The sequence below is a fragment of the Calonectris borealis genome, chromosome 3 (genome assembly GCF_964195595.1).
Source record: "Calonectris borealis chromosome 3, bCalBor7.hap1.2, whole genome shotgun sequence".
In the NCBI taxonomy this organism is placed as follows: Eukaryota; Metazoa; Chordata; class Aves; order Procellariiformes; family Procellariidae; genus Calonectris; species Calonectris borealis.
Genome location: NC_134314.1, coordinates 17,195,371 through 17,220,116, shown reverse-complemented (window position 1 = coordinate 17,220,116; position 24,746 = coordinate 17,195,371). Strand labels below are relative to the sequence as shown.

At 46.6% G+C, this 24,746-nt stretch overlaps 1 protein-coding gene across 1 annotated transcript in view; it reads left to right on the top strand.

The window, feature by feature from the left end:
• Window positions 1-22,921, top strand: part of GRHL1 (grainyhead like transcription factor 1) — a 45,143-nt gene extending 22,222 nt beyond the window's left edge. Inside the window, exons 9-16 of the mRNA XM_075145065.1 lie at window positions 3,199-3,357; window positions 10,930-11,017; window positions 13,237-13,376; window positions 14,482-14,519; window positions 14,622-14,710; window positions 16,519-16,604; window positions 18,407-18,471; window positions 19,678-22,921. Of these exons, the coding sequence (XP_075001166.1) occupies window positions 3,199-3,357; window positions 10,930-11,017; window positions 13,237-13,376; window positions 14,482-14,519; window positions 14,622-14,710; window positions 16,519-16,604; window positions 18,407-18,471; window positions 19,678-19,792 (780 nt within the window). The 3' untranslated portion in view covers window positions 19,793-22,921. The remainder of the gene's footprint in view (window positions 1-3,198; window positions 3,358-10,929; window positions 11,018-13,236; window positions 13,377-14,481; window positions 14,520-14,621; window positions 14,711-16,518; window positions 16,605-18,406; window positions 18,472-19,677) is intronic.
• Window positions 22,922-24,746: the final 1,825 nt, after the last annotated feature.

The following is a 24,746-nucleotide window of genomic DNA, read 5'->3' as shown; positions in this document are numbered from 1 at the left end:
CTTTATGTTGAATCTTGGGAGGTGAGATGAAAATGTTTTTTTTAAAAGTAACAACAAATCTTAATATAGCTGAGAATGCGGAACTGCCTTTAGAAAAATAGGTTGGACACATGAAAAGGAATCTTGCTCAGCAGGCTGAAGACGCAGAGCAACTTCTGCGGTTACGTTTTTCTTTCTTCTGGCAATTTTGGGGTGGGGATGTAGCTGGCGCAGTGACTTGGCCTTACGTTTCTTTTCGAACTCAAGTCAAATAAATCTTCCTGAACAAAAAGCACCTGGCTTGAAACTGTTTTAGCCCAAACTGGAAAAGCTGTTCGCTAAAACTCCATTTTTGTGGAACTTGAGGCAACCTGAAGCTGCTCAAAAACAGGAGTTACAGGATGGGTAGGGAGAAGTAGATGATCCTTTGAACTGAAATGGCTTTGCATGAACAGGAGAAGACAGGCTGGCTCTCTGTTGCTTCAGAGAGGTGATTAGATTTTAGTTGTCATCTCCTTCCCAGAGTCCCGAAGACTTAAATGGCATGAAAATGAAGTCAGCTGCTTAAAGCCAAAAGTAGTCAAATGAGGAGACTCTAAAGTAGGAGGATAATCTTTGTCATCTGACAGGCAATCCCAAATTCCCATGGGATATCCGTGCAGCTCCGCTGCTGTAGCGTGCATCTGTTGTGCTGAGACCAATGCTTTTACCTTGAACCCAGCCTGCTGCATGGGCTTTGCGTGGCTGGTAAGCCATGAAAACTGAAAACATAGACCTGAATTATCTGGTAAAGAAGTGACACCGCTTGCTAGGGAACTGGTGGCCGATGCTGCATTTTGAGGCCGCTGGTGAGTCCAGTGGTGTGAAACTCAAACGAGGGATTTCACAGAAATTTTGAGGCGGTGGTGGACCTGCTGGCATGGCTGCTCGGGCATGTTTTGTGAAGAACGCAGTCATTTCTTCACACAGACATGAGAGTTGTGTGTGAATATTCAGTATGGGTAAATAAATTTAAAATTAAAATGTAAAATGTAAAAATATGCAAACACCAGAGCTGAGGCTCTTTTTAAAAAACAAAACCCCTGCTCAGGGAACGCAATTATTCAGGCTGTGCATACATCTGATTACCTAGCTCCGAAGTGGGTGAAAGCAGCTCTTCAAACTCCTTGAAGCTTTCCCCTGGGGTGTGCCAGTGCTGCAAGCAAAATGCCCGCATAAAGCTGAAGGTAGCAAAAAGGGGGGAAGGGGGGTGGATAGATGGCAAAGCCATCATTCAGGTTAGTGTGGGGAAGATTGAGAAGAGCTTATTTGAAAATAATTTTCCTGGCTGCGATTTGGGATGTATTTAATGCTTTCGAAACAAGTTGTCTTGGAACAACATGGGTTTGGGATGCTGAGGCACAGGCTGGCTCACCTTCGGCACCGCTATCCCTGCGCGTTGTCCTGGCTTGGGCCACCGCAGAACAAGCAGCGCAGGTTGGGGTGGCTGGGGATGGGGCTCTGCCAGCATGCCACGCTGGTGTGAGTTAGACGTTATTTTACACATTTCAATTTCCCTTTGCACAAGCGGGACTGGGCGGGGGCACTGCCAGGTCTGTGAGACGGTGTGGGTGCCCAGGGGAAGGGATGGGGACTGTTTGCCGAGCTGGTGTGCCGGCAGCTGTCTCCCCGCTCTGGGCCAGCTGGTGCTCACAGGGGCTGCAAGAAATTGCACGTGCATCTTGAACGTTCGGGCAAGTTATTATGAGAGAAGACGCTTATGTATACTTCCCTCCCCCACTCCTCCCAGGCTTTTTATGCTACTCTGTTATATATGGAAAAAAAAAAAAAAGAGCTTATATCCCTAATCTGGTGATAGTTATTACATTTCCATTTCCCCTCTTTTGTTAAAACTGGTAAAGGATGTTGCAGAACCTGTGTGAAAAAGCCCGTGATAAGCACTTTGCAAAACCACAAATCCAACCCAAACCCTTAAGCTTTTCACAATCTACCTTGAGACTTTGCAACACCGGGATGGCTCCGGGAGGTGGCACTAACTCACTGCAGGGACTGTCAAACGGGTGCTTCGTGGTAGTAGCACAATAAGTGAGCGATCAGGTGGTGGGACAGTATTCCTGCAAAATCTCTGGCAAGGTGCTTCTGACTCCCAAGACTTTGATTTATTTTATTTTTCTTTTTTTAGCAGTGGGTTCCTAGCTTTGTTCTTGAGGTAGAGAGGAGAGTAGCCACTGCAGGTCTTGGTAGCTCATAAATTCCTGGTAATTAATCATTGCAACTTCTTCTGAGACATGCCAATAATGAACATTGTGTCTGGAGAAGAGCCTAGCACACAGCAAGCCCGTGTTCTGGATACAAAGTACTCTGCTCTATCTGTTCATATCTGCACACGGATATTTCTTCCTTCTGTTAAGCAGCGTTGGACTTGTTCTCTGGTTGTGGGTTTGTGTTTGGTTTTTTTAGGCAATTATGAAAAGGAAATTAGATATGTTGAAAATCACTCTTAATTCATTTTTCCCATAATTTAATTTTTTTATTAGAATAATGAAAATATTACTCTTTCCCGTTTGATCTGAACATTAACAGGGTATTGTAGGTCTTACTGGGGAATATTCAAGTGTAAAGCCCAGAAACTCCTTCACTGAAATAATGGCATTATTCCTATGTGTAAAGATAACACTTTGCCTAATATTTTTTTAAAAGCTTTTAATATCAATCACAAAAAAAAAAAAAAACCACAACGAAAAACCCCAAGTAGTTTCACTCATAAGCTGTGCTCACAGCTGCTTATGTAAAACTCATGGAAAGCTTTGTTTTAACTTGCCCAAAGTAATGTAAGTTTTTCAAAGCATGGTTATGTTCTTACCAAGATGGTAAAGCATTGGCCAGCGAAGGTTGGGTGTAGGAAGATTCCTGTTGCTGAAAGTTTGATGATGACATTTGAGATCTCTTGGGCAGAAATACCTGGGGAAGGTGGGTGGAGTCTTCATAAGTTTGGAGAGTTTATTGAAATTCATTCTGGACTAAGTGGCTTTGTCCCCTGCAATGGTTTATATAAAGAATTAAGAATGTCATACCGCTTCTTGGGGATTTTACCTGATCTCTCAGATCTCCTGTTCGTAGTGGCAAGGACCAGCATTTAGATCTTAGTACTCCCTTGCTCAGTGGCCAGCCAGGAGGCTGTGTGTCACTACTGACAGGTGATGCTTTCCTCTTCTGCAGGTTTTCATTTCTGTGAACTGCCTCAGCACGGATTTCTCCTCTCAGAAGGGAGTTAAAGGCCTGCCCCTGAATCTTCAGATTGACACCTACAGCTACAATAACAGGAGTAACAAACCTGTCCACAGAGCCTACTGCCAGATTAAAGTCTTCTGTGACAAGGTAAGGTTGGGTCAATGTGCCAGTGACTCTTTGGGAAAGGCTGTTCTCCACAGCTTAGCAGCCTTTTTCTTTTTTTTTTCCTAATTCTGCCACTTGCTAGTTTGGCTCACTGAAAACTCCTGTCTGCGTTCAGCCTTTGCAAGGAAAAAATTTCAACCCCCTTTTACTTGGTTCATAGATGGTATGATGGCCTCAGATAAATTTGCTGCTTTCAAAATACTGGAGCGCTGAGAAGTGTTCCTGAGCTTTGACTTTGGAGAAGGGTCGGTCAGTGGCAGAAGACTGACTGTCAGTACTCCAGACACTGGAAAGTCCTGCAGAGTGCCTTCAGTAGGAGAAATCGTTGCAATTGATTGGAGCAAGTGGAGGCTTGCCTTTTTGCCCAAGCTATGTCGTGTTGGTCCTTTTAAATTTCTTTGTGCGTTCTTACTGCATTTGTCATTAAAAAAGCCCAACAACTTGCACATCTTGTGAACAGAAAATGTTGCTGTTTTCATTGTGCCCTTGTGAGATACAGCAGTATTATGAAGCCCATTTACAAGCTGGATGGGTGCTGTAATTTGACTGCTCTGCCTAATGCACTTAGCACACAGAGAATTAACACCTTTCCCAAAGCCACTGTTCACCTGAAGCTGTGGAAGAAACACAGCAGGAGCTGAGCTGAAAGCAGTTGTAAAAGCTTAACTGAGTTTGCAAAGAAAGGACATTTTCCCAATCTTTGTAACCTGTTCCTGTCAGAAGAGTCTTTTGAAGGACCGGAGCAAGTAATGTGCAAAGTTACTATTTCCAGAGTGACCAAGGTCTTTCTAGGCTGGGGTGAGCGCTACCCCGACTTCCCCAGTCCCTCTTTTGATCACTGAACCACTCCGACGTCCTGTTTTGCTGGCATCCTGCTTGATTAGGGCCTCTCATTCTTTGTATACGGACTGCGTCTTCATCGCGTGGACTCTTGGCGAGTGAGATCTCAAATATCTCTCTGTGCAGCTGCAGGTCTGAGGCGGGCAGGTGACCCCTACTCTTGAGTCCTGTGCTAGCTTTGCACCGATTGCGTACTGTGCGGTCTTGCCTCGTCGTCCCCCAGGGAACTGTTGCAAAGATTCATCTCACGAGCCATTGCTCGGCCTCTGCTTACTTCCCAAAATCTATGGAGCCCTCTACAGTCTGCCGCTGCAGTAGCATCCCATTGACTCATCCTGCCACGTTTTGTTGTCTATCTGTATGCTTTTAAATAAGCCCCTCTGCTTTCCTGCATGGTTGGGAGAAGCTGCTTGTAGCTGCCTGCCAGTTGTGATTTCTGCAAAGAATTTACCAGGGAGTGGATGATGCCCCCCAGAGCTATCTTAAACACTTGCCAGTAAGCCTAAGAGGCTTGGGTCTCATGGACTTTCTTCAGGCCTCTTCTTTTCTTTTCTCCTTCCTTTTTTTTCTTTTCTCTTTCCTCCTCTAAAGTGAGACTGAGGCAAATGTGTCATCTAAAGCTCTTTCATTATCTGGGAGTCTTGCGTGTTATCAACCTGTATTCTCTACAATACCAGTGAGTATAGACTTGCTGCCGGGAAGGGGGGGATCTTTTACTTGTAAGTTCTCTAGTCAATTACTGACACTCTGCTAAAATTACTGACAGGCTTTTGCCACTGCTAATAAGACAAATCAGGTTAATAAAAGGGCGGGCGTGTAGTCAGTACATAGCTTAAAGGAAACCATTTGAGTCTATATATAAACTTCAGCAAATCTAGTAATACAGTAATGCCAGTGTATTTTTTATTTTCCTTTGGAATTTTGACCCTTTTCTCCTGCTTTATTCCTCCAGATACTTTGCAAATTGTACCTGAATTAAAGGAGGAGGGAGTGAAGGAGAAAAGATAACTTTTCTGTATTTAATCTGACTGTTGTTCGTTCTGTGAACATGCAGCCGATGTGAGGTTGGTGCCTGAAGATTCTGCAATTTGCATTTAGAGAAATGGTGTTGAAGTTTGCTGCCTTTCAGATCCGGTCTGAGTCCAGCAATGAGAGCTGGGGACAGAGGCCGACAAGCGGAATACTGTTTGTCACCGCATTGAATCAAACTCTGTACTCAAACACTTGTTTGAGGTGCGCTGGGCGAGTGCTCCTGTGAGCAGAGCTGTGTCCTTACAGCTGCTGACTCACCGAGGTGGGCTGACCCTGGCTGGACGCCAGGTGCCCACCAAAGCTGCTCTATCACTCCCCTCCTCAGGTGGACAGGGGAGAGGAAATGTGACGAAAGGCTCGCAGGTCAGGGTAAGGACAGGGAGATCACTTGCCAGTTACCATTACTGGCAAAACAGACTTGACTTGAGGAAATTAATATATTGCCAATCAAATCAGAATAGGATAAAGAGAAGTAAAACCATATCTTAAAACATCTTCCCCCACCTCTCCCTTCTTCCGGGGCTCAACTTCACTCCCAGTTTCTCTACCTCCTCCCCTCCAGCAGCACAGGGGGATGGGGAATGGGGGTTGCGGTCAGTTCATCACGCGTTGTCTCTGCCGTTCCTTCCTCCTCACTGTCTTCCCCTGCTCCAACTTGGGGTCCCTCCCATGGGAGACAGTCCTCCGCAAACTTCTCAACATAGGTCCTTCCCACAGGCTGCAGTTCTTTATGAACTGCTCCAGTGTGGGTCCTTTCCACATACCGTTTCCACGGGGTGCAGTCCTTCAGGAACAGACTGCTCCAGCATGGGTCCCCCACAGGGTCACAAGTCCTGCCAGCAAACCTGCTCCAGTGTGGGCTCCTCTCTCCACGGGTCCACAGGTCCTGCCAGGAGCCCACTCCACTGTGGGCTTCCCACAGTGTCACAGCCTCCTTCGGGCACATCCCCCTGCTCTGGCATGGGGTCCTCCACGGGCTGCAGGTGGATATCTGCCCCACTGTGGATGGACCTCCATGGGCTGCATGGGGACAGCCTGCCTCACCATGGGCTGCAGGGGAATCTCTGCTCTGGCACCTGGAGCACCTCCTCCCCTCCTTCCTCACTGACCTTGGTGTCTGCAGGGCTGTTTCTCTCACATATTCTCACTTCTCTCTTTGGCTGCAGTTGTGCAGCAATTCCCCCCTCCCCCCGCCCCCCAATATGTTACCCCAGAGGCACTAACACTGTCTCTGACTGGCTCAGCCTTGGCCAGCAGCAGGTCCGTCTTAGAGCCGGCTGGCATTGGCTCTGTCGGACACAGGGAAAGCTTCTAGCAGCTTCTTAGAGAAGCCGCCCCTGTAGTCCTCCTGCAACCAAAACCTTGCCATGCAAACCCAATACGCTCATAGACCCCAACACTGGCCACCTTCTCCAGGCTTCTGAAGAGCATCGGCATTTCAGAAAGAGCACCCATTTTCTTCCTTGCTTTGAATCTTGGGGATTAAGTAATCAGTCAGCTGGTCTTGAATGTTTACAGGACCATTGTTACTATAGTATCCACACGTATTGCAGTCCTTAATGTGTTTGTCCTCACGTGGCCACTCATGTCTGTAGAAGTGCCGTTATCCATGTTTTCTTAGTGGAGGGCCAAGTCTGTAGTGTGGAGGTCTGTTGGAAAAACCAGCCCAAAATGGTGATGCTGTGGCCACCTAACAGGGACAGCTCTGTGTAGGTCCCCTCTATTCCTTTGTCTGTTAAGGCTGTGCTTGCATTGCATGCCTGAACTGACTTTGAACCCAGACACTGGCATGGCAGTCCTCTGCTGTCTTTTTTTTTTCTGTGTACAAATTGATAGATATCCTATGGAAGGTCAAACAGTTTAGTTAATGTTGTGTGGTGGCCTTTGCACGGAAGAGGAGTGAAGGAGGGGCGTTCCCATGCTTGGGGTGGAAGGGAAAGCTGCTGATACTTGTTTCTAGTTTTTGGCTGCTACCTCTGAGACCAAGTTTCTTCATGCGTTTCTGTTTTCCCCTTCCGCTTCCGTACTCGCTCTGTGGAAAGGCGGTCCACAGGTGCCCAGGACGTTTGTTTTTCATCTAATTCTACATGGTTTCAAGACCTGAGTAAAGCAGTATGGGCATAATGGTGTCAGCCTGTAGCATATTACAGCACAAGCTTTGTTCAGGCTTGGCCCAGCAATATTTGGTCTGTGTGGGGATGGGGGTGACCTGTCCAGAGAAAGACGACCTTCTCTGCTGTAAATGGCACCTCAGCGAAGCATCCGCATGGGGAAGATTAAATACGGGATTTCACAGGCTGTAGCTGGTGTTGTTCTCTGGGACCTGCTGTTACTCGGCAGGGACATCTTTTGCTAGATCAGGTTGCTCAAAGCCCCATCCAACCTCACTTGAATGTTTCCAGGGATGGGGCATCCACAGCTTCTCTGGGCAACCTGTTCCAGTGTCTCACCACCCTGATCGTAAAAAAACTTCTTCCCTATGTTCAATCTAATCTTTCAGTCTAAAACCATTGCCCCTTGTCCTGTCACTACAGGCCCTGCTAAAAAGTTTGTCCCCATCTGTCTCATAAGTCCGCTTTATATACTGAAAGGCTGCTCTAAGGTCTCCCTAGAGCCTTCTTTTCTCCAGGCCGAACAACCCCAACCCTCTCAGCCTTTCTTCACAGGAGAGGTGTTCCACCCCCCTGATCATTTTTGTGGCCCTCCTCTGGACCCGCTCCAACAGGTCCATGTCTGTCGTGTGCTGGGGACCCCAGAGCTGGAAGCAGAACTCCAGGTGGGGTCTCACCAGAGCAGAGCAGAGGGGCAGAATCACCTCCCTCGACCTGCTGGCCACGCTTCTTTTGATGCGGCCCAGGACACGGTTGGCCTTCTGGGCTGTGAGCGCACATTGCCAGTTTATGTCCGATTTTTTGTCCGATCAGTATCCCCTGGCAGCTTGGCCGCTGGGGCCACAGGGCAGGAGAAGAGTTCGAACAGCTTGTGGGCTGCGCACCAGAGCGGCACCCAGCACGAGAGGGCGTGCAGAGAAGGGCCAGGGAGCAGCCCTCCATTTTTGGAGCACATCTGACTGACGCAGCCCGTGACGCAGGAAGCGGGGAGTCCCGTGGTGTCATGAAGGGTCCAAATCCCAGTGTGTTGTGACTCGACGTCACATCCTCTCCGCACATCTCTGTTGCTTATCAAATACATCATGTTTCTCTGCAGGAGGGAGGGATGGCAGCTGTCCCCAAAATGCCAGTTCCCTTTCTCAGCCCAAGGGTCCATTACACGACTGGAGACTTTGAGGGAAAGAACAACAAAAAAACCCTCTGCAGTCTTTAACACATAGACAAGAGTGTGAAATCTTGCTTTTCAGACTGTAGGCTGTTCTCTAGGTGATGAAGTTGGGAAAACCTGTTTCTTACGAGCTTATTTATTCCATAATTGCAGAGTACAGGATTGCCAGTGTCTTTCCTTCAAAAGTATCTGATCTTGGCTGTCGCTGAGCACTGCTGGCAAGGCAGAAAAGCCCGTTACCAAGACATTTCCTTTTTTTATGTGGGATTTGAGATATGTTTCCCTGGGCCCCTGTAGCCTGGAACAAGTTGACTTTCAAGCAGACCCCTGGCTGTAGGTATGGGAGGGCAGGGTTTTTCTCAAGATGTGTGCCTCTTGATGGATTAGCACGTTCTCCATGAGGAAGCAGGTGCTGTTCTGTAGCACAGTGTTTGAGTAGCAGACCTTTATTATTTCCATGTGAAAGGTAACAAACAGGTCTGGAGCCAAATCTGATCTTTCTGCTATCGAACTGAGATGTTGTGACTATTCTGGTAAGGGAGGCCGCAGAGGGGTGCGGGTCCAGCTGTACTGAGGTTTAGGTGGGATGTGTTGTGGTTTAACCCGTCAGGCAGCCAAACACCACACAGCCGCTCGCTCACTCCTCCCCCCCCCCCAACCCCAGTGGGATGGGGGAGAGAATCGAAAGGAAAAAAAGTAAAATTCGTGGATTGAGATAAAGACAGTTTAATAGAACAGAAAAGGAAGGGGAAAATAATAATAATGATAAAAGAATATACAAAATAAGTAATGCACAATGCAGTTGCTCACCACTCACTGACTGATGCCCAGCCAGTCCCCGAGCAGCAGTTGCCACACCCCCGGGGCCAACTGCCCCAGTTTATATACTGAGCGTGATGTTATATGGTATGGAATACCCTGTTGGCCAGTTGAGTCAGCTGTCCTGGCTGTGCCCCCTCCCAGCTTCTTGTGCATCTGGCAGAGCATGGGAAGCTGAAAAGTCCTTGACTAGTGTAAACAGCTTTATGGGGTCAAGCAAAGCTGGCAACGTCTGTGTCTTCATTAGTAATTTTTTCTGTTTTTCACAGCAGCTGCCTGAAGCTGCTTGTGTCCCTGCTGTTAGGTGGGAGAAAAGGTGGTACATGTTAATGCACATCAAATACCTGGGCTGATTTTCCTTTTTATTGCTAGTGCAGACATGCCCACTGCTACCTAGCAGGCATAGGCATTCTGTCAGCTATAGGGTATTGATTTACTGGGCGGTTAGGAGGGCTGTTGCCCTTCTCCCATGCTGTGCACTGTTAGGCACTGTTTCCCACCCCATTGTCACATGCTTTCTAGTCTTCCCCCAGCACCGAGCAAGGATGTGGGTGTGTTTTGGCAGCTTTGCAGGGGTGGGAATGAGAAATAATGGCTTCCTGTGGCCAGGTAACTGTTACCTTTTATGCTGCTTTGCAGGAGGGTGTTGGAAGGCAGGTAGAACTTGTGTATACCAGTTTGGGCAGTGATCTGGTGGTAGTACCAGGATTGAGAGTTGGGGATCTACTGTGGGTTTATCACCTTATGCAGTTGGCAGCGTGACATCCGACTTCACCCACAGTCACGTGTGAGGTCTGGGCAGAGCTGGAGGAATGAACACGATTCCAATACAAATCTTCTTCCTTCCTTCTCTCTTTCCGTCGTAGCTGCCTGCACCTTGCAGAAAATATGGTGCTTTCCCCACTGCTGCTTGGTTTGGAAGGCCAGGAACCATGCAGGTGTGAACCCAGTTTGGTATCTGTGGATTCCACCATAGCTGGCCCTGACAAAAAGAGAAGGAATAATGCCTGCTTTAAAATTATGCATGTCTACAGCTTGAGATCAGCGAAGGCTGGTATAACTGCTGCTGGCTCCATGTGCAACGTGCAGGAAGGTATCTTACACTTGGTGATCCACGTGTGGCGTGGCTTTTATAGATCAGGATTTAATGATGATCTAGTGAACTCCTTCACTAAGGGAACTTGCAATTTTTATTGTTTTAAACACTTCAGGTGTATTTTTATCTCACAGTTTATACAGTTGTTACAGCTGTGGATAACTTTTGTCATCATATCCCCATCTGACTTGAAAGAAAAGCAAATGTTTGCATCTTGGATATGGTTGTTGGATTTCATTAGATGACAGACTCAAAAGTAAACAGATCTCAGAGTTGGCACGCTCTGGCAAACCTGCAGCTCAGGTACCGTGGAGCTGACCTCCACAAACACAGCTGTGGAAGAATCGGTGTTCCTGCCTCTGCAGCTGAAAACCCCCCTGAAAAGCTGAAAAAACTAAAAAGACCTTCTCTCTCTCTCTCCCTCCCCCCCCCCCCCCCCGCCCCCCCCCCCCCCCCCCGCCCCCTTCCCTTAATCTCTTGTCTGGCAGGGAGCAGAGAGGAAGATCAGGGATGAAGAGCGAAAGCAAAGCAAAAGAAAAGGCAAGTGCACTGACCCCAGCTCTCAGTTGAATGCCTGTAAGTAGAAATTATTCCATCAGTATTTTAAATACTAGATGTCATTTTGGCTACAAATAACTTGTGCAGTAGAACTGTTAAGTTTATTTTTATCCCTTATGGAATAGTGCTTGTTTTAAGCAGTTGCTTATGGAGTCATTAATTGTGTTTTGCAACATAGTGGGTCCCTTGGGACACTTCTACGTAGTTCTTCCTGTCCAGGACAGGGTCCTGCTATATATTCAGTCAGGTATGGGTTTTAGCAGTTGAAGTGGACAGGGTGAGGTGGGATTTTTGGGCACTGCTGGAGCTGTTCCAAATGTTTCCAGATTGATCCTAAACTTAGGCTTCAAATTACATTAAAAATGCATTTACAACTCTGCAGCAAGGCAATGGCAGCCTTGGGACTGAGCCTCCAGCCTCCCAGCCCTACGCTTACTCTTGTAGAGCAAAGTGGTCCATAGTAAATAATTTCAATAAAGTTGTTTCTGCACATGTGAAGGATGTGAAGGCCTCAGCACCGTAGTACGCAAAGGCTGTGGAGCTTCTTCCTGCTGAGCATCTTTCCTTTAACTGCTGCAGATGACTGCAACAGATCTGTGTTTGGATGACTGGTTATTCACCGGTAGAGCTGTTATTCACCACCTCCCTGTTCTTCCTTTGCACGGGGCAGGTGCGTGCTCTCCCTTGCTGTGCTCAGTGTGCTTGTCAGAGCCGTGCTATTAACAGTCCAACTGGTTCAACAAGCACGCACCTCACGGCCTGCTGGGCAGGATTTTCCTGACGCAGCAGGTACAGGCTGCTGGAGCAGCTTCAGAAGATAATGCTACAAGGGAACCCATGTGCTCAAGGGCAGTTGCAGAAAGGGCTGGGTTTTTGGTTTTTTTCCCAAAGTTCATCGTGAAAGGTAGGTTCAGCACACTGGTAGCATTTCATAGATGTAGTAGCCCCAGCGGCTCCCAACAGATTACTGCATGCAGTCCTTTGCGTAATGGCTGGAAAGTACAAACGGTATCAATACAGATTTCCAGGATCTTATGATTTTACAAAAGCTGCTTTCCAATATGAATTTCTTAGGCTTGGGATTAGCCTGATGTGACTTTTGTTTTCCTGGAAAGTACAATCCATTGCTGTTTAGTTCTTGTGTGGGAAGTTTTTGATTGCTATAAGCCATAAGCTGTTATACCCACCTCCGGGATCACAAATGCCATGTGCGCATGGACTCATCAACAGCAGAAATAGTTTGTGGCTTTTAGTCAAAGTTATTTTTACAGGGATTAAGCAATATTTTAAAAACCAGTTTTGCAAGGAAAAAAAGTAGTGTATTTTCCACTGGGAACATGAGAAATGAAGTGTTTTGTTTGCAGTTGATTTGACCCAAAATTGAAATGTTTCCACTTGGTAAAGTGAAGTCTTCAGTTGGGGTCAGTTTGACATGAACGTGCCTGAAGTGCAGTTTAAGGCACCCCCTGCCTTGCTCTCTCCCAAGCGGATCTTTGTGGGTGAAGTCTGTCCACTTGGTGGCTTGCGTCACATCAGCTGGTGCATCGTGAGAGCCGAAGTGCTCTGTGGGAGACAGTGCTGGTCCTGCTGGGGGATGAACTGGGGTCTGGCAGCTTGAGGTGACCAGGATGAACAATGAGACGAACAAAAATGTAAAATTTGAAAGCGTGGAATCGAAACGTAACTCTAAATATAGCATCTTGCAAGAAACACTATTTGTACCACCTCTGTAGTGTGATAGTGCTTTTGTGGTGCTGTTTCTGTGAGAGGCTCCCAGCTGGAACCATGTGGGTTGCGAGTTGTCTCTTTGTCTTCGTTCTGCCTTTCTGGTATAGGAAATCCAGCAACCTTTTGAGGGAACGGATAGGGAGAAGGGGGGACCTAGACTAGCTTTTGCCCTCTATTTGGATGGTTTGCTGGGTATGTGGAAGACCTGGGTTCCTCTGTTGGGGTGAGTGGCCAGACCATACTCCAGCCCACTTTAATATCTGAACAAAGTCAAGCAGCTCACTTGGAGAGATGGAGAAAACTACTACTCTGTGAAACAAGCTGTTTCCTCAGGGTCTGGGCCCTCACCTGAGAGGTAGACAACCCAGGTTCAAACAGGAGCTTCTCCCTTTGACCCTGACTACAGAGGACCGTTGTTCAACAGCGTATGTGCCTTTTAAATGATGTAGGAAAGTCACAGCCCCGTCAGTGCCTTCACTATCCTCTATTCCAATCTTTGGTCTCTGCAGTTTCTGATGTCAAAGTGCCCATGCTTCCCTCACACAAACGTACGGATATCACCATCTTCAAGCCCTTCATGGATCTCGACACTCAGCCTGTCCTTTTCATTCCTGATGTTCACTTTGCAAATCTTCAGCGTGGGGCTCATGTAAGTAAAGCTCATGGGCGTGGGTGAGGAGGCTTTGGGATGTATTTGCAAAAAGCCTGGGATGCATATGTATGCAATGCCAGACTGTCTGCATTGGTGCTGTAAACAAATACAGGCTGAGTCTCATGTGAGCAAGAGATGTTGCTCCTAGACGCATTGGCTGGAGTTAGCTAGGGATGTTTTCCAATTAAATTATTTTCCTATGAACTCCTGTTTCCATGAACCTGAAAGGATTTTTCCACAGCATCTCCAGCCAAGAGTTCATTGAAGGAACTGCAGGCTGGTTTTCTCTTGTAAAGTCCGTTGGGTTCCCGGTGTGCTGCTGTAGACCGCGGGCTCCTCCAGCCTGCTGCTGCAGGGTGAAAATCCCTTCTGTGGAACTGGCAAGTGTGTCAGCTCTGTGATCCGCTGCCAGACCGCCCTGCCTCAGCGTTCCTGGAAAGTCCCAGCTGACAGGGAACTGGAAGGGAAAAAATTAAAGTGCAACCAAGTTTCAAAATCTTCAACTTTCGTGTGCCAGGAGTTCTGGCATGCTCTAACATAATCTAAACCTTACTTTTTAAGAGCGTTGCCTAAACTCCTAGCAGGGATGGAGAATAAACTTGTATCTGTAAGCCTGACTTTTCTGCGTGTTTTCTTCTAGTAGTGTAGTTGTGGCTGGCTCCCTGCCTGACAGCCTTGGCTTCCCCTATGTCCTGTACTGATGTGCTTGCAAGCGAGTTGGGTGGGTGAGCCGCCTGCCTATCCCTGGCAGCTCCTGCCGTGGGCTCAGGGGTTCCCTCTCCTTTAATTTGATGCTGTTGGACCTTTGCTCATGCCAGATGCAGCAGGATAGTTGTTCTGTGCCAGTGACTCTTTAATGCAAACAAAGCTATTGCTCAGTCACTGTTAACAGGTAGCACTTAGAGGGATGGGGAGAGCGTTGCTGACGAGGCCATGTTACACCTGCTAATGGGTCTGTCCTTGTGCAACTTTGTTTTGTAGTGTTCAGAGCCCTTTGTAGTGTTTTCAGAGGACTGAGTACCACATAAGGTTCTCGCTAGCTAGCTAATTCAGCGTGTGTTTCTCTGCATATGTCAAGAAAATCTCCCCTTTGTTTTAAAAGGTCCTTCCTGTTGCTTCAGAAGAACTGGAGGGTGAAAGGTAAGAGCTGTACTACTTCAGCCTACTGAAGTCTTGCCCTCAGACAGAGGGGTAGGTCCCTGTAATGGTAGCACTACTAACTTTTTGCCCTGCCAATGACAGCTCCAACCTGAAGAGAGGAGCCTATATCGGTGAAGAGGACTTTATTGCTACTCCGAATAAGATGACCAGAATAGAAGAACCAAAAAGAGGTATTATTTACTTCTTTCAGAGTCTGAATTACTGGAGTATTTGTCCATCATGATAAAAGGATGCATTTGAGGTCAAAGAGCTGTTTTAATTTATTTTGGAGTATACTTTAGCCTGATTTTTCTGGCTTTTGAGTAGTAATAGAAAGAGTTTGTATATCAGGGTGTAGTTCAGCTCCACAAATCTTTTACAGTGTCAGAATTTCTGGGTTTTTCTGCCAACTCGGACACTAATTTGCTCTGAATCTGTAAGGAAAGAGATTCAGAGGAGGTGAGCAGCTTACCAGTCTCCTTGGTGGATTGGGGGAGAGAATTCATCATGTAATCCATTACAAAATACTTTGGAAATCTTCTCTAGGACTTCAAGCAATAAATGCCAAGAACTGATTCTGGGTATAAAACTGTTGCATTTTTATGGTGCCAGAAAATGGGCAATTGACCGCTGAGAGCCAAACTGAGAGAATATTCTGTTTGTTTTTAACCTGTTGTCAACCTTTGCAATTTGATGTGGGACTGGATGTTGCTGTGGTGTTGTGGAAGGAGATGAGAGGTCCCTTTGGAGATGATGTAGAGGATTAGCTGCCTGATGACAGTCGTGTGTGGAAGGACCATGACAAAGCTTAAAGGATTAAAAGAGGAGGATTAAACTTGTGATGCGGCGAAGGTTAAGTCTAGCAAGACTGATCTTAATGGGGCTGCAGTTCTGTAGTCTGGATAAACTAGTAAGGAAGGATGGATTTTATAAAAGGAAATTAGACTTACTGGTTTTTCTTTTTGCTGTATGCCATAAAATGAGACCCATGGGATTCTCTCTCCTTTGGCTGGTGTATCGTCCGACCTGTACTGTAACTAAGAGTATGTGTGCTGTCTTCATTTTTTAAATCTATGTCCTTCTTTTTTAAATCTGCCTTTAGCAAAGGAAATCTATCAAGTTGCTGTGCTGTCCTGAGTTCACCTTGTTCAATTAGATATGCCAGTAATTGTTCTGTGTTGCAGGTGTGTCAAAGCCCTGGCTGATGAACCCTTGTAAACAATCCAGGCTGTGATACCTAGTTATTAGAAGATGAATTAAAGACAGCAAAGCTGTTAAAGTCCAAGCTTTCTTGCTCTCATGGCTTATTCCTCAGCCCTAATGCAGTTTTTAATGAGGCTGATGTTACCTACAATGACTCTCTGCTAGCGTGAGAATGCTAGGGATGCTTACCTAATTGGGTTTCTTATTCTTCCGTTCCCTTCCTAGCAGGAGACTAAGTCTGCATTGTATGTCAGCTGTGGTGGTATGAGTATTACTGAAACATGGCGAGGGGTAGGAAGAGAGATGAGACAGTGTAGGAGGAGTAGAGGACTATACAAATAAATTATTTAAAAATGAGGAGGTGGCCAGGATGTCTTCACCTGCTGTGGTAGCATCTGTCAAATAATTTTATTGTGCAAAGTCTTACAGCAAATGACCTGTGAGATATGGAGGGACCCAAGAGTCTCAAAGCTCTGTGTTTTGTGTACCTCCTTTCCGTGTTTTAAATATGACCTTTTTCAAATAATAGAGAAAATATCAAATAGAGAGAAATTTAAAAGTATTTTGACAATAAAGATGCTTGAGCATGCAGTATTTCTGTGTGCAAAAAGTATGTTTTGAGCTAACCTAGCTATGCATGTTCCTGGTGCAATCTTCAATGTATATTGAATGTACGTATGTATATCTCTTCATAAGATCCTCAATGTATGTTACTGTGTGCTTAACCACTATCATATACAGATCTTTTCTGAGGACCAATTATGCAGTTAATTCCTCTCTCTGATTTGCTTTTCAGTGTTGCTGTATGTCCGAAAAGAGTCGGAGGAAGTCTTTGATGCACTAATGTTAAAGACACCGTCTCTGAAAGGTCTAATGGAAGCAGTAAGTAATAAGGCTGTTTACAGTCCTTGCCTCCAGTTTGAGAAGAAGTGAGTGTGGTCCCTGGCTATCTAGTCCTTATACACTGGACAGTCCAGAGCTAGACTCTCAATTGCAGCTTGTGTCCACATATTCCTGCTCCTCTGGATAAGAAGCATAAGGCTGATTTCCTTTCAATGACATGGAAATTAATGTAAATAATGCTTTAATTCATTATTAAGGGACTTCAGAAAGCTTCTCTTTTAAGTGCCTCACCCCACATCTGTGAGGTCTGGGTGTAAGAAGGTGTTACTCAACCTTCCTGAAAATCCAGGTGTGTCAAGCTTGATAACTGGATACCTGAGATAGTCTCAAAATGACAGGCACTGCTGGAGAGAGAGCCTTCTGGGCTCACTTCTTATGCAGGCTCTGCTTTGGCCAAGCTGCAGAAGCAGCTGTGTAGGTCTTTTCCTAGCTGCATCAAAAAATGGTCAACAGACTCCCACCATGGATGTCCCTCATGTCGGAGAGGGTGTTTAATGAGAAGATGGAGTGATTTCCAGAATGCATTCGGTGGCTTGGGTTTATTTTATTCTTTCAAAGCCTTGTTTGGCGGCCTCCCTTCCCCTTTCATAACCTGCTTATGAAGAGCTCCAAGTCCCAGCTTCTGAGTGTGCTTGAAGACTTTTATATATTTGTGCACACATGCGTGAAATTGCTCGCTGGTACTTGACTTCCAAAATAGCCTTCCACCATCTCTGCTGCTGCAGTGCTGCAGAGGAAATACAGAGCTTAACTCTGAGGAATGGTGTAATGTTTGGCGCAAGCTCAAAACTGACGTTTCTGGCTGTCTCTTTCTGTGACTAACGCCTCGTCGATGCTCAGTGGATGGAGGCTTTGGGGCTGTACAGCCAAGTCTTGCCATTAGGTTTGGGACCCAGAGGTGGTTCTATAACCTGAAGCTCTCTCTTCCTGGCTGTGGGGCTTTGCCAGCACAGGCAGGCTAGGGGTGGGGGCTAATGGGGAGGGGGATTGAAGGCTATGAAGTCCTCCTTTACCTCATGGTCCTGAAGTGAAGCTGCACCTTTGTTGTTTCACTTGGACTTCTTAAAGCAAGGAACCAAGAGGTCACAAATGCAGCTTGGAGGAAACCCCCTGTGTTTTTGCAGCCTGAAACGGCGTATTGGTTTGGTACTTGCTGTGTGTTGTATTGGTGTGATAAAGCAATTTGCCAAAGTAAACCAGGCTTAGGTTACTGACCTCATGACTTTCTGGAGGCTTGTACGGTGAAGCGCCATCGTTAGTGGCTGTGGTTTTACACTGAGGTCACCCTGCTGGGTAAGAGGGACATTTCTGATCAGCTCGTGTCCTTAGCAGCAGAGGTCTTCGCTCTGTTGCTATTTTCTTCCTGCATCAGCCACTGTGATGACTAGTTTTCACTTGATCCCTCTGACACTGAATTTAAAAATGGTTTTCGGTATGCCAAGTAGAAGAGAGAGCCAAGAGAGGATGAGAACCAGGGTGTGGGGTGGTTTTTTTTAATGTGTGGGCTTTTTGGTGTGGGGGCAGGGGGTTGCTGTATGAGAAGTCAGCGGCCAGGTTTAGAACATGATTAAATTTTTGCACAGAAGTTGGCAAACTGCAGAGGAGGGGTTCTCATCTGTAGGCTTGTGCTATAGTTTAGGATTTAGTATTGCCTTTATAGGGCAGAGCAGTTGTTTTCATCTGCAGACCTTTTTTTTGTTGTTGCTTTCTGTAAAATAGTAAGTGGAAGACAATGCCAGCAGTCTCCCTGCTTCATCGATGCTTGCTTTCTTTTGTTCTAGATATCTGACAAGTATGACGTTCCTTTCGATAAAATAGGAAAAATCTTCAAAAAATGTAAAAAAGGGTGAGTATGTACCTATGCAGCAACTGTCTGAGAATCCGAACTCCTTTTTTCAAACCTTAGGCAAATCTGCTTTATAATTCCTCCATGCACTGCATGTATGCAAATGCCATTTGCAGATATGTGTGTGTGCATGCAACATACACACGTTCCAATGTCACTCATAGAGCTGAATACTGGAAGGGTCCTATAGAAATATGTAGTCTGACTTCCTGAGTAAATACAAGTCACGGAACCTCTCTGAGTTAATTGCTATTTGAACCGGAGTTGATCATGTCAGAGGAAGACGAGTTCAGTTTGTTTAAAGACTCCCAGTGACGAAGAACCTACTTCAACCCATGTTAAATTGTTCCAGTGGTTAACTGTACTCACTATGTCCGCATTTGGCTACAGTTACTAAACCTGGTTGTCTTTTTGTGGGCTAAATTGAAGAGAACTTAATTGTGAAGTGCCTGTTCCCCACAGAGGCCACACTCCACTGTCTTTTTATTTTGTAGCATAAATAATTGAGTTCCTAAACATTGTCCGCTTTTATTTTTCCTTTTAATCTCTCAGTAATTTTGTTTTTTTTTCCTCTAAAGTCACTTTGGTGTCTCAGCCCCTTCCCCAAAGCCCCTCTGGCCAGGAAATTACATCCTTTAATCACCTTTGGAATGTAGTTTCAAGGGTTGTGCTTTCATAGCAGAATTACCCCACCAGAAACAAAAGTTTCAAATTGATGGTAGCTGAACCACTGCTAAGGACAGCTTTGCGCGTTACTCACGCATTTGTGCACATAAACACACAGGTGTTGACCTTTCTGGCAAATGAAAGAAGTGGCCAAGCATTGGCGGTTTCTTCCCTGCAAGCTCTGTAGCGTCCTGTGCTGATTGTTTCTAACTGTCAAACAAATCAGTTCAGAGCGCCAAGGTTGCCCCAGTGTCTGCAGCTTCAGAAGGATTTCTGCCAGTTCCAAGATCTCTCTCCCTTCCTGGTCCAGGAGCCAGACTTAACCCTTTTGTTCAGATCCTAGAAGCGTGGCTGCAAGCCTTGATGGCAGGTTTGGGTGAGGACAGCTAGATCCGCTATAGCAAGCGATGAGTCAGAAATAGGTGAGCAGGGATCTTGCGTTACTCTGGGACAGTCCAGGCTCTCTGAGGTTTGAGGGCACCTTTGCTGTCTTTGGCACTTAGAACTGTAATATATCCCTGATTTATTTTCTTTTTCCAGAATTCTGGTCAACATGGACGATAACATCGTGAAACACTATTCTAATGAAGATACCTTCCAGTTGCAGATTGAAGAAGTTGGAGGATCTTACAAGCTCACTCTGACTGAGATCTAAGATCATGGATCCTCTGTGGATTTTAAACACAGGTCTCAAGTGAACATTTTCCCATAATTTAGTATGTCGGGCAAAACACTAATCACCTTCTCCAGAAGAAAGCCAGGTGTTGACTTTTTCTGGGGAGCAGAGCAGTGGTTTTGCTTAATACATTTGTGTTTCTGTTCTTTCCAAAGAACGTTGTAATGCTCATGACCTTATTTGCACTTGAAATGAGCGAGCAAAGATCAGCGATTAAATAGAGAGCATGTATAAAACACTAGTCAATACAGGAGGGGAAAACTCCTTGAAGGTGGCCTTTTAGAGTGGTGATATCTTATTTATCTATTCAGTAACCATGTTTGAGCCCGTTATCAGCTAATACCATTTTATTGGACTGTTTTCTGCTAGGTAGAGCTGCAAAACTACTAATTGATACTAGTAGGAATTGTGTGCAGGTTGGAGAAAGGTCTTTATAATGTTTACTCTTGAACAGGGCAGACTGTTGAAATCACTTGTGTCATTTGGGGGGAATGTAAAACTGCCTTGCTTATGAAGAACTCGCCTTAGTAACTGTGTGAACTCTCATCAGATGAAGCTATATTGTATATAAGTGCAATATATTTTTGAAGGTTTGTAAATGTGTACATACAAGTGATATATAATATATATAAAATATGGTGTTCTGTATATACCGTGAATATATGCAATGAAGCCCACCTAAAAGGATGCCATATACAGAGAAAACAGATATTTAACGTAGCTATTTAAAAACGGACAAACCCTTAACACGCACCAAAGGTGAGCACACGTTTGTACGTTCGTAGAAGGCACCAGAGACCTGCTTGTTCAACATGGATCTTCCTGCGTGGAAGGAAAATGGTACCAGCTCTCTCCTAAACCCTCCTGCACAGCCAGGCGACGGCAGTCCCGGCTTCTCTTACGAACTGCCAGTTTGAGCCCTGAAACGGCTGCGTACGCTGCCCTGGGAGGCGATTTGGTCCGAGTCTGAGAGTTGGGTCCCAAGAGGAGCTGAGCAGATGCAGTTTCCTTGAAATCTCACTTCTGGGAGCGAGGAAGAAGGTCTGCTGGAGGGTGGATTTTTTTCTGTAGCAGTGTACTTAAGGCTCAGCTGGCTGCTGGCTGCAGCAGCTGCTCAGGCTGGGTGAACCCATGGGTCGGAGCCAGCTTGCAGGGTCCTAGGATGTCGACGACTGGACGTGCACAGGCAAGGCTTTTGAGAGAGGAAGGTGGCATCCCGGCTCAGCAGGCCAAGCGTTAGCGGGCACTGGGGGCTGCAAGCAGGTTAAGCGTTCCTGGTGTATGTACATCGCATTGACCTGCTGCTGAGGTGGAGAGACCAAACAGGGGCAGCTGGTAGCAGTGTCCTGAGCCTAGCCTCAACTGGGAGTGCCATACACCTCCAAAAAAATACTGCTCTGCAGTGGATTGTACAGTATTTACTCATCGCGTGCATGTGCTCATGAAGGAAAGGCACCCTCTGGTTAGTAGCAAGTGAGAGAGGAACACTTAAACAGCAGCACTTGGCTCTAACGCAAAAACCTGCATTACAGGGTGAGCAGATGAGCGCGAGTACCAGGTCCAGTGTCACTCGGTGCTTTTGTTAGGGATCTGGATAATGAAAAAGAGATTTATAACGTTTTCAGACAGCACAGAGCTGCACATGCCTCACCTAGGATGTGAAGGTCAATCGGGATAGGCTGGAGAAATAGTCCGGAAAAGTAGGATATGATTCTACTTAATCGTTAACAATTCTACTTAATGGTTAACGAATTGTAACCGAATGTTGTTCAGCTGTGTCACACTGCTGTTGGAAGAGAGAGGCAAATGCCGTGTTGAGTTGATAAACGAGAGCACGGCCTGCAAGAAATAGGAGACCTGCCTTTTGCTCTGCTTGGCGTTGCCGAGGCCTCTGCTGGCGTGCTGTGCCCCGTGCTGAGCCTGGCCCTTCCAGCAGAGCCTACTCCTATCGGATGTCCTCGAGAGGCCAGACCCGCCTGGTCCTTCAGCTAGAGCTCATGGCTTCTGAGGAGGAAGGACTGGATGAGTGGCCTGGTGAGGGGTCATCTTCAGAAGGGAAGGTTGAGGGGAGCAGCCTCCCAACACGTGGAAGCGTTCTCCCGGTCCATTGCAAGCACAACGAGAAGTAGCGAGTGTAAATTGCAGAAATTCAGGTTAGGTGTCAAGGCGGTTTTCTAGTGAGAAGAGCAGGTTTTCACCCGGGTTCTCACCACCCAGGGAGGCGGTGGAGTTTGGCATCGAAGGTCTTTAAAGCCAGGCTGGGTGGACATAGCTCTGGACTGTCACAGGTATACTTGATTCTCCCTTGGTGCTGAGACTAGGTGACCACTTGAAGTCCCTCCCCACCATATTTTTTTAATGATTTACATGAAATATAGTATTTTGGGATTTGTGTTCAGACCAATCCTGAGCTGGTTCGTAGACCGCTTCATTCCCCCCCTCCTTCCTCCTCCTCCTCCTCCATTGACGGGCCCCATGGAGGCTTGCCAGCACTCTGGGCACGGCATGCTGCCCTCTTCACGCTGTGACTGGAGTCGAGCAAACTCCGCGTGGATGCATCCATGACTGTGGGCACGTGGACGGAGCCCGTGGGCTTGAAGTCGAATGAGAGAAGCCGGCACGCAGCACGGCGCTGAAGAACCTTGGCCAACACATGCCACCTAGTACAGAAATCCACCGCCTGCAGAGCAGAGCAGCCATGGGACTCGTACCCAGCTGCTTGGGCTTCCCTTCATCAGTCACGGGGAATAAGTTACTATGGCAAGGGAATTTTTTTTAAACCTGGTATATAGAATACATATATATATTTACACATTTTTATTGAAAATGGAAGTTTTATTACAGAAACTCAGTCTAGGGTCAGGGAAGTAGATTTAGAGTCTTCATAGAGGTAGGATTGATATGAACGTTATTTCTTTTTACTGCTTAATGAAGTATGTGAACTAAATCTGACGATTGTTTTCCACTATAAGATATTCTGGGACACGGGTCTTATAACAGTAGCAGCAATGTCATGTATGTTTTATGAAACTGATTTTTTTGGTTTTACCTGCTGTTTTTTAATTGAAAATGTATTTTAAACCAAGCTATTAAATTTTATATGTTCATTTCTAATGATGAGTCTTTTATGTAGTAAACGCATCTGCCCTTCCCCCTTTATCTTTCCTTTGAGCTATAAAACAAAACCTCAATGATCGTTTAGTAGTTTCTCCTCTGTGCAGAAGAAAATAATCCCAATGCCAGCCTTGCTGTTACTCCCACATAAGAAATGGTTAGTCCCATTCTCACTCCCTGCTTGATTTCAGCCGACCTCATTCATTTTTGAGCGTGGGGAAGCCGTGTAGTATTGTGTTTTAGTAGGACGCTTTCTTTTGGTAGTAAAACAAAACCAAAAAGCCATCGGTAAGCTTGGGTGCGTAGTGGGTCGGTGATGCCTTATGGTCTCTGCTGGAGGTTGAACAAAAGCGTCGGGGGCATTGCCACACTCTGCGCCCTGTGCAGTGGTGGATGGGGTCCCCCACGGCTGCAGGCGTGGAGGGGGACCTGTGGGCTCGCAGCAGTGCCAGCGGCTGTCCCTGGCTGCCGGGTCCGAGGTGGTTCATGTAATCACCAGCCCGCGATCGCTACCGGGAGCGGTGGGTGTCTTTCCAGGAGGAGCTGTTGTAACCGGCACTTCCCAGGCAGCATGGGGGACCGCCGGTGAAGCTGCAGGCATTGACTTTCCCGAAACGAAAACAGACTAAATTCTAATTCTCCAGAATAATCCTAATTGCTGTAGCGTCTGGAGAGGTGTTCACCTCCTCTTTTTCACTGTTAGAAAATGTCTCAACAAGCTCTTGCTTTAGCTGGCTCCCCAGCCCCTGCAGCGGTTGCAGGGTGCTGCCCTGGGGCCGCTTTTGCACCGGCACCTTCCCAATCGCTGGGCTTGCGTCAGCGTGCCCCCGGCTCGGTGGGGGGCAGCGTGGGTGGCAGAAGATTTCTGGGCTAGAAAAAGGCAGGTAGCACTTTTTAATGAGTGAGTGAGTTAGTTCTATTCTGGTACGGGCTGTGCTCGCAGAGTTTGTGTCCCAGATGTAGGAAGATGCTGCAGGACATCGCCCAGCAGGTCCTGGGGTGCCCTGGGTGATGCAGAAGTGGCAGGTGATGCCGAGTGTCATCTCCAGCCAAGTTGGTGCCCACCGGAAGGTTGAGTGGGGTTTAGCCCCCATACAGTCGGTTTGTGGCGTGGCGGCCATCTCGCAGTAAACCTCAGCGTGAGGGTGGACCCGCTGCAGGGCGGCTGCGAAATGGCAGCAGCGCTGCTGCCTCTTCGGCCATGTGATAGCTTCGACTTCCCAAGCCTTTACGCAGCGTGTGTTTGTGCGCCTACGCCATCCCTCCTTCCTCCTCCTGCCGCCCCTCGGCCCTTTTCTCTTCATCTACTGGATTTAAAGAAAGCGTGTTTTTAAGCCGCTGTTATCTGCAGCAGAGCGTCAGTGGATGAAAGGTGAACTCCCAGAGATGCAGCTTTGAACTTGCAAGCCAGGCAGTCTTACAGGGAGAGCCGTGCTACTTCCCTGGGGCGTGACTCGGGGCTCTAGTATCACAAACATTTAGTTAAGCTTTTAAGATCTGATCTTTTTTTGTATGGGAAAGCTGAATTTTGCAGCTTATTCAAGGATCTTTTGTCTATATAAATTAATTGCAGGAGCTTTTTCTCAAGGCTTTGCAAGAGCGTGGAGCTTACATGCTCCTCTATTTGGTTGGTTTGTTATTTTAGATTATTTGCTTTGTTATTATGATTAAATTATTAAATATTAGATGATATTTAGATGACCCCTCCACTAGATGAATCACTCTAATAAAAAAATACGAGCACTTATAACTTGTTTTGCTGTTTGTTCTTGGACTACCCTACTACACCACCAGTGCTCCTTGTTGGGTACCTTTGCAT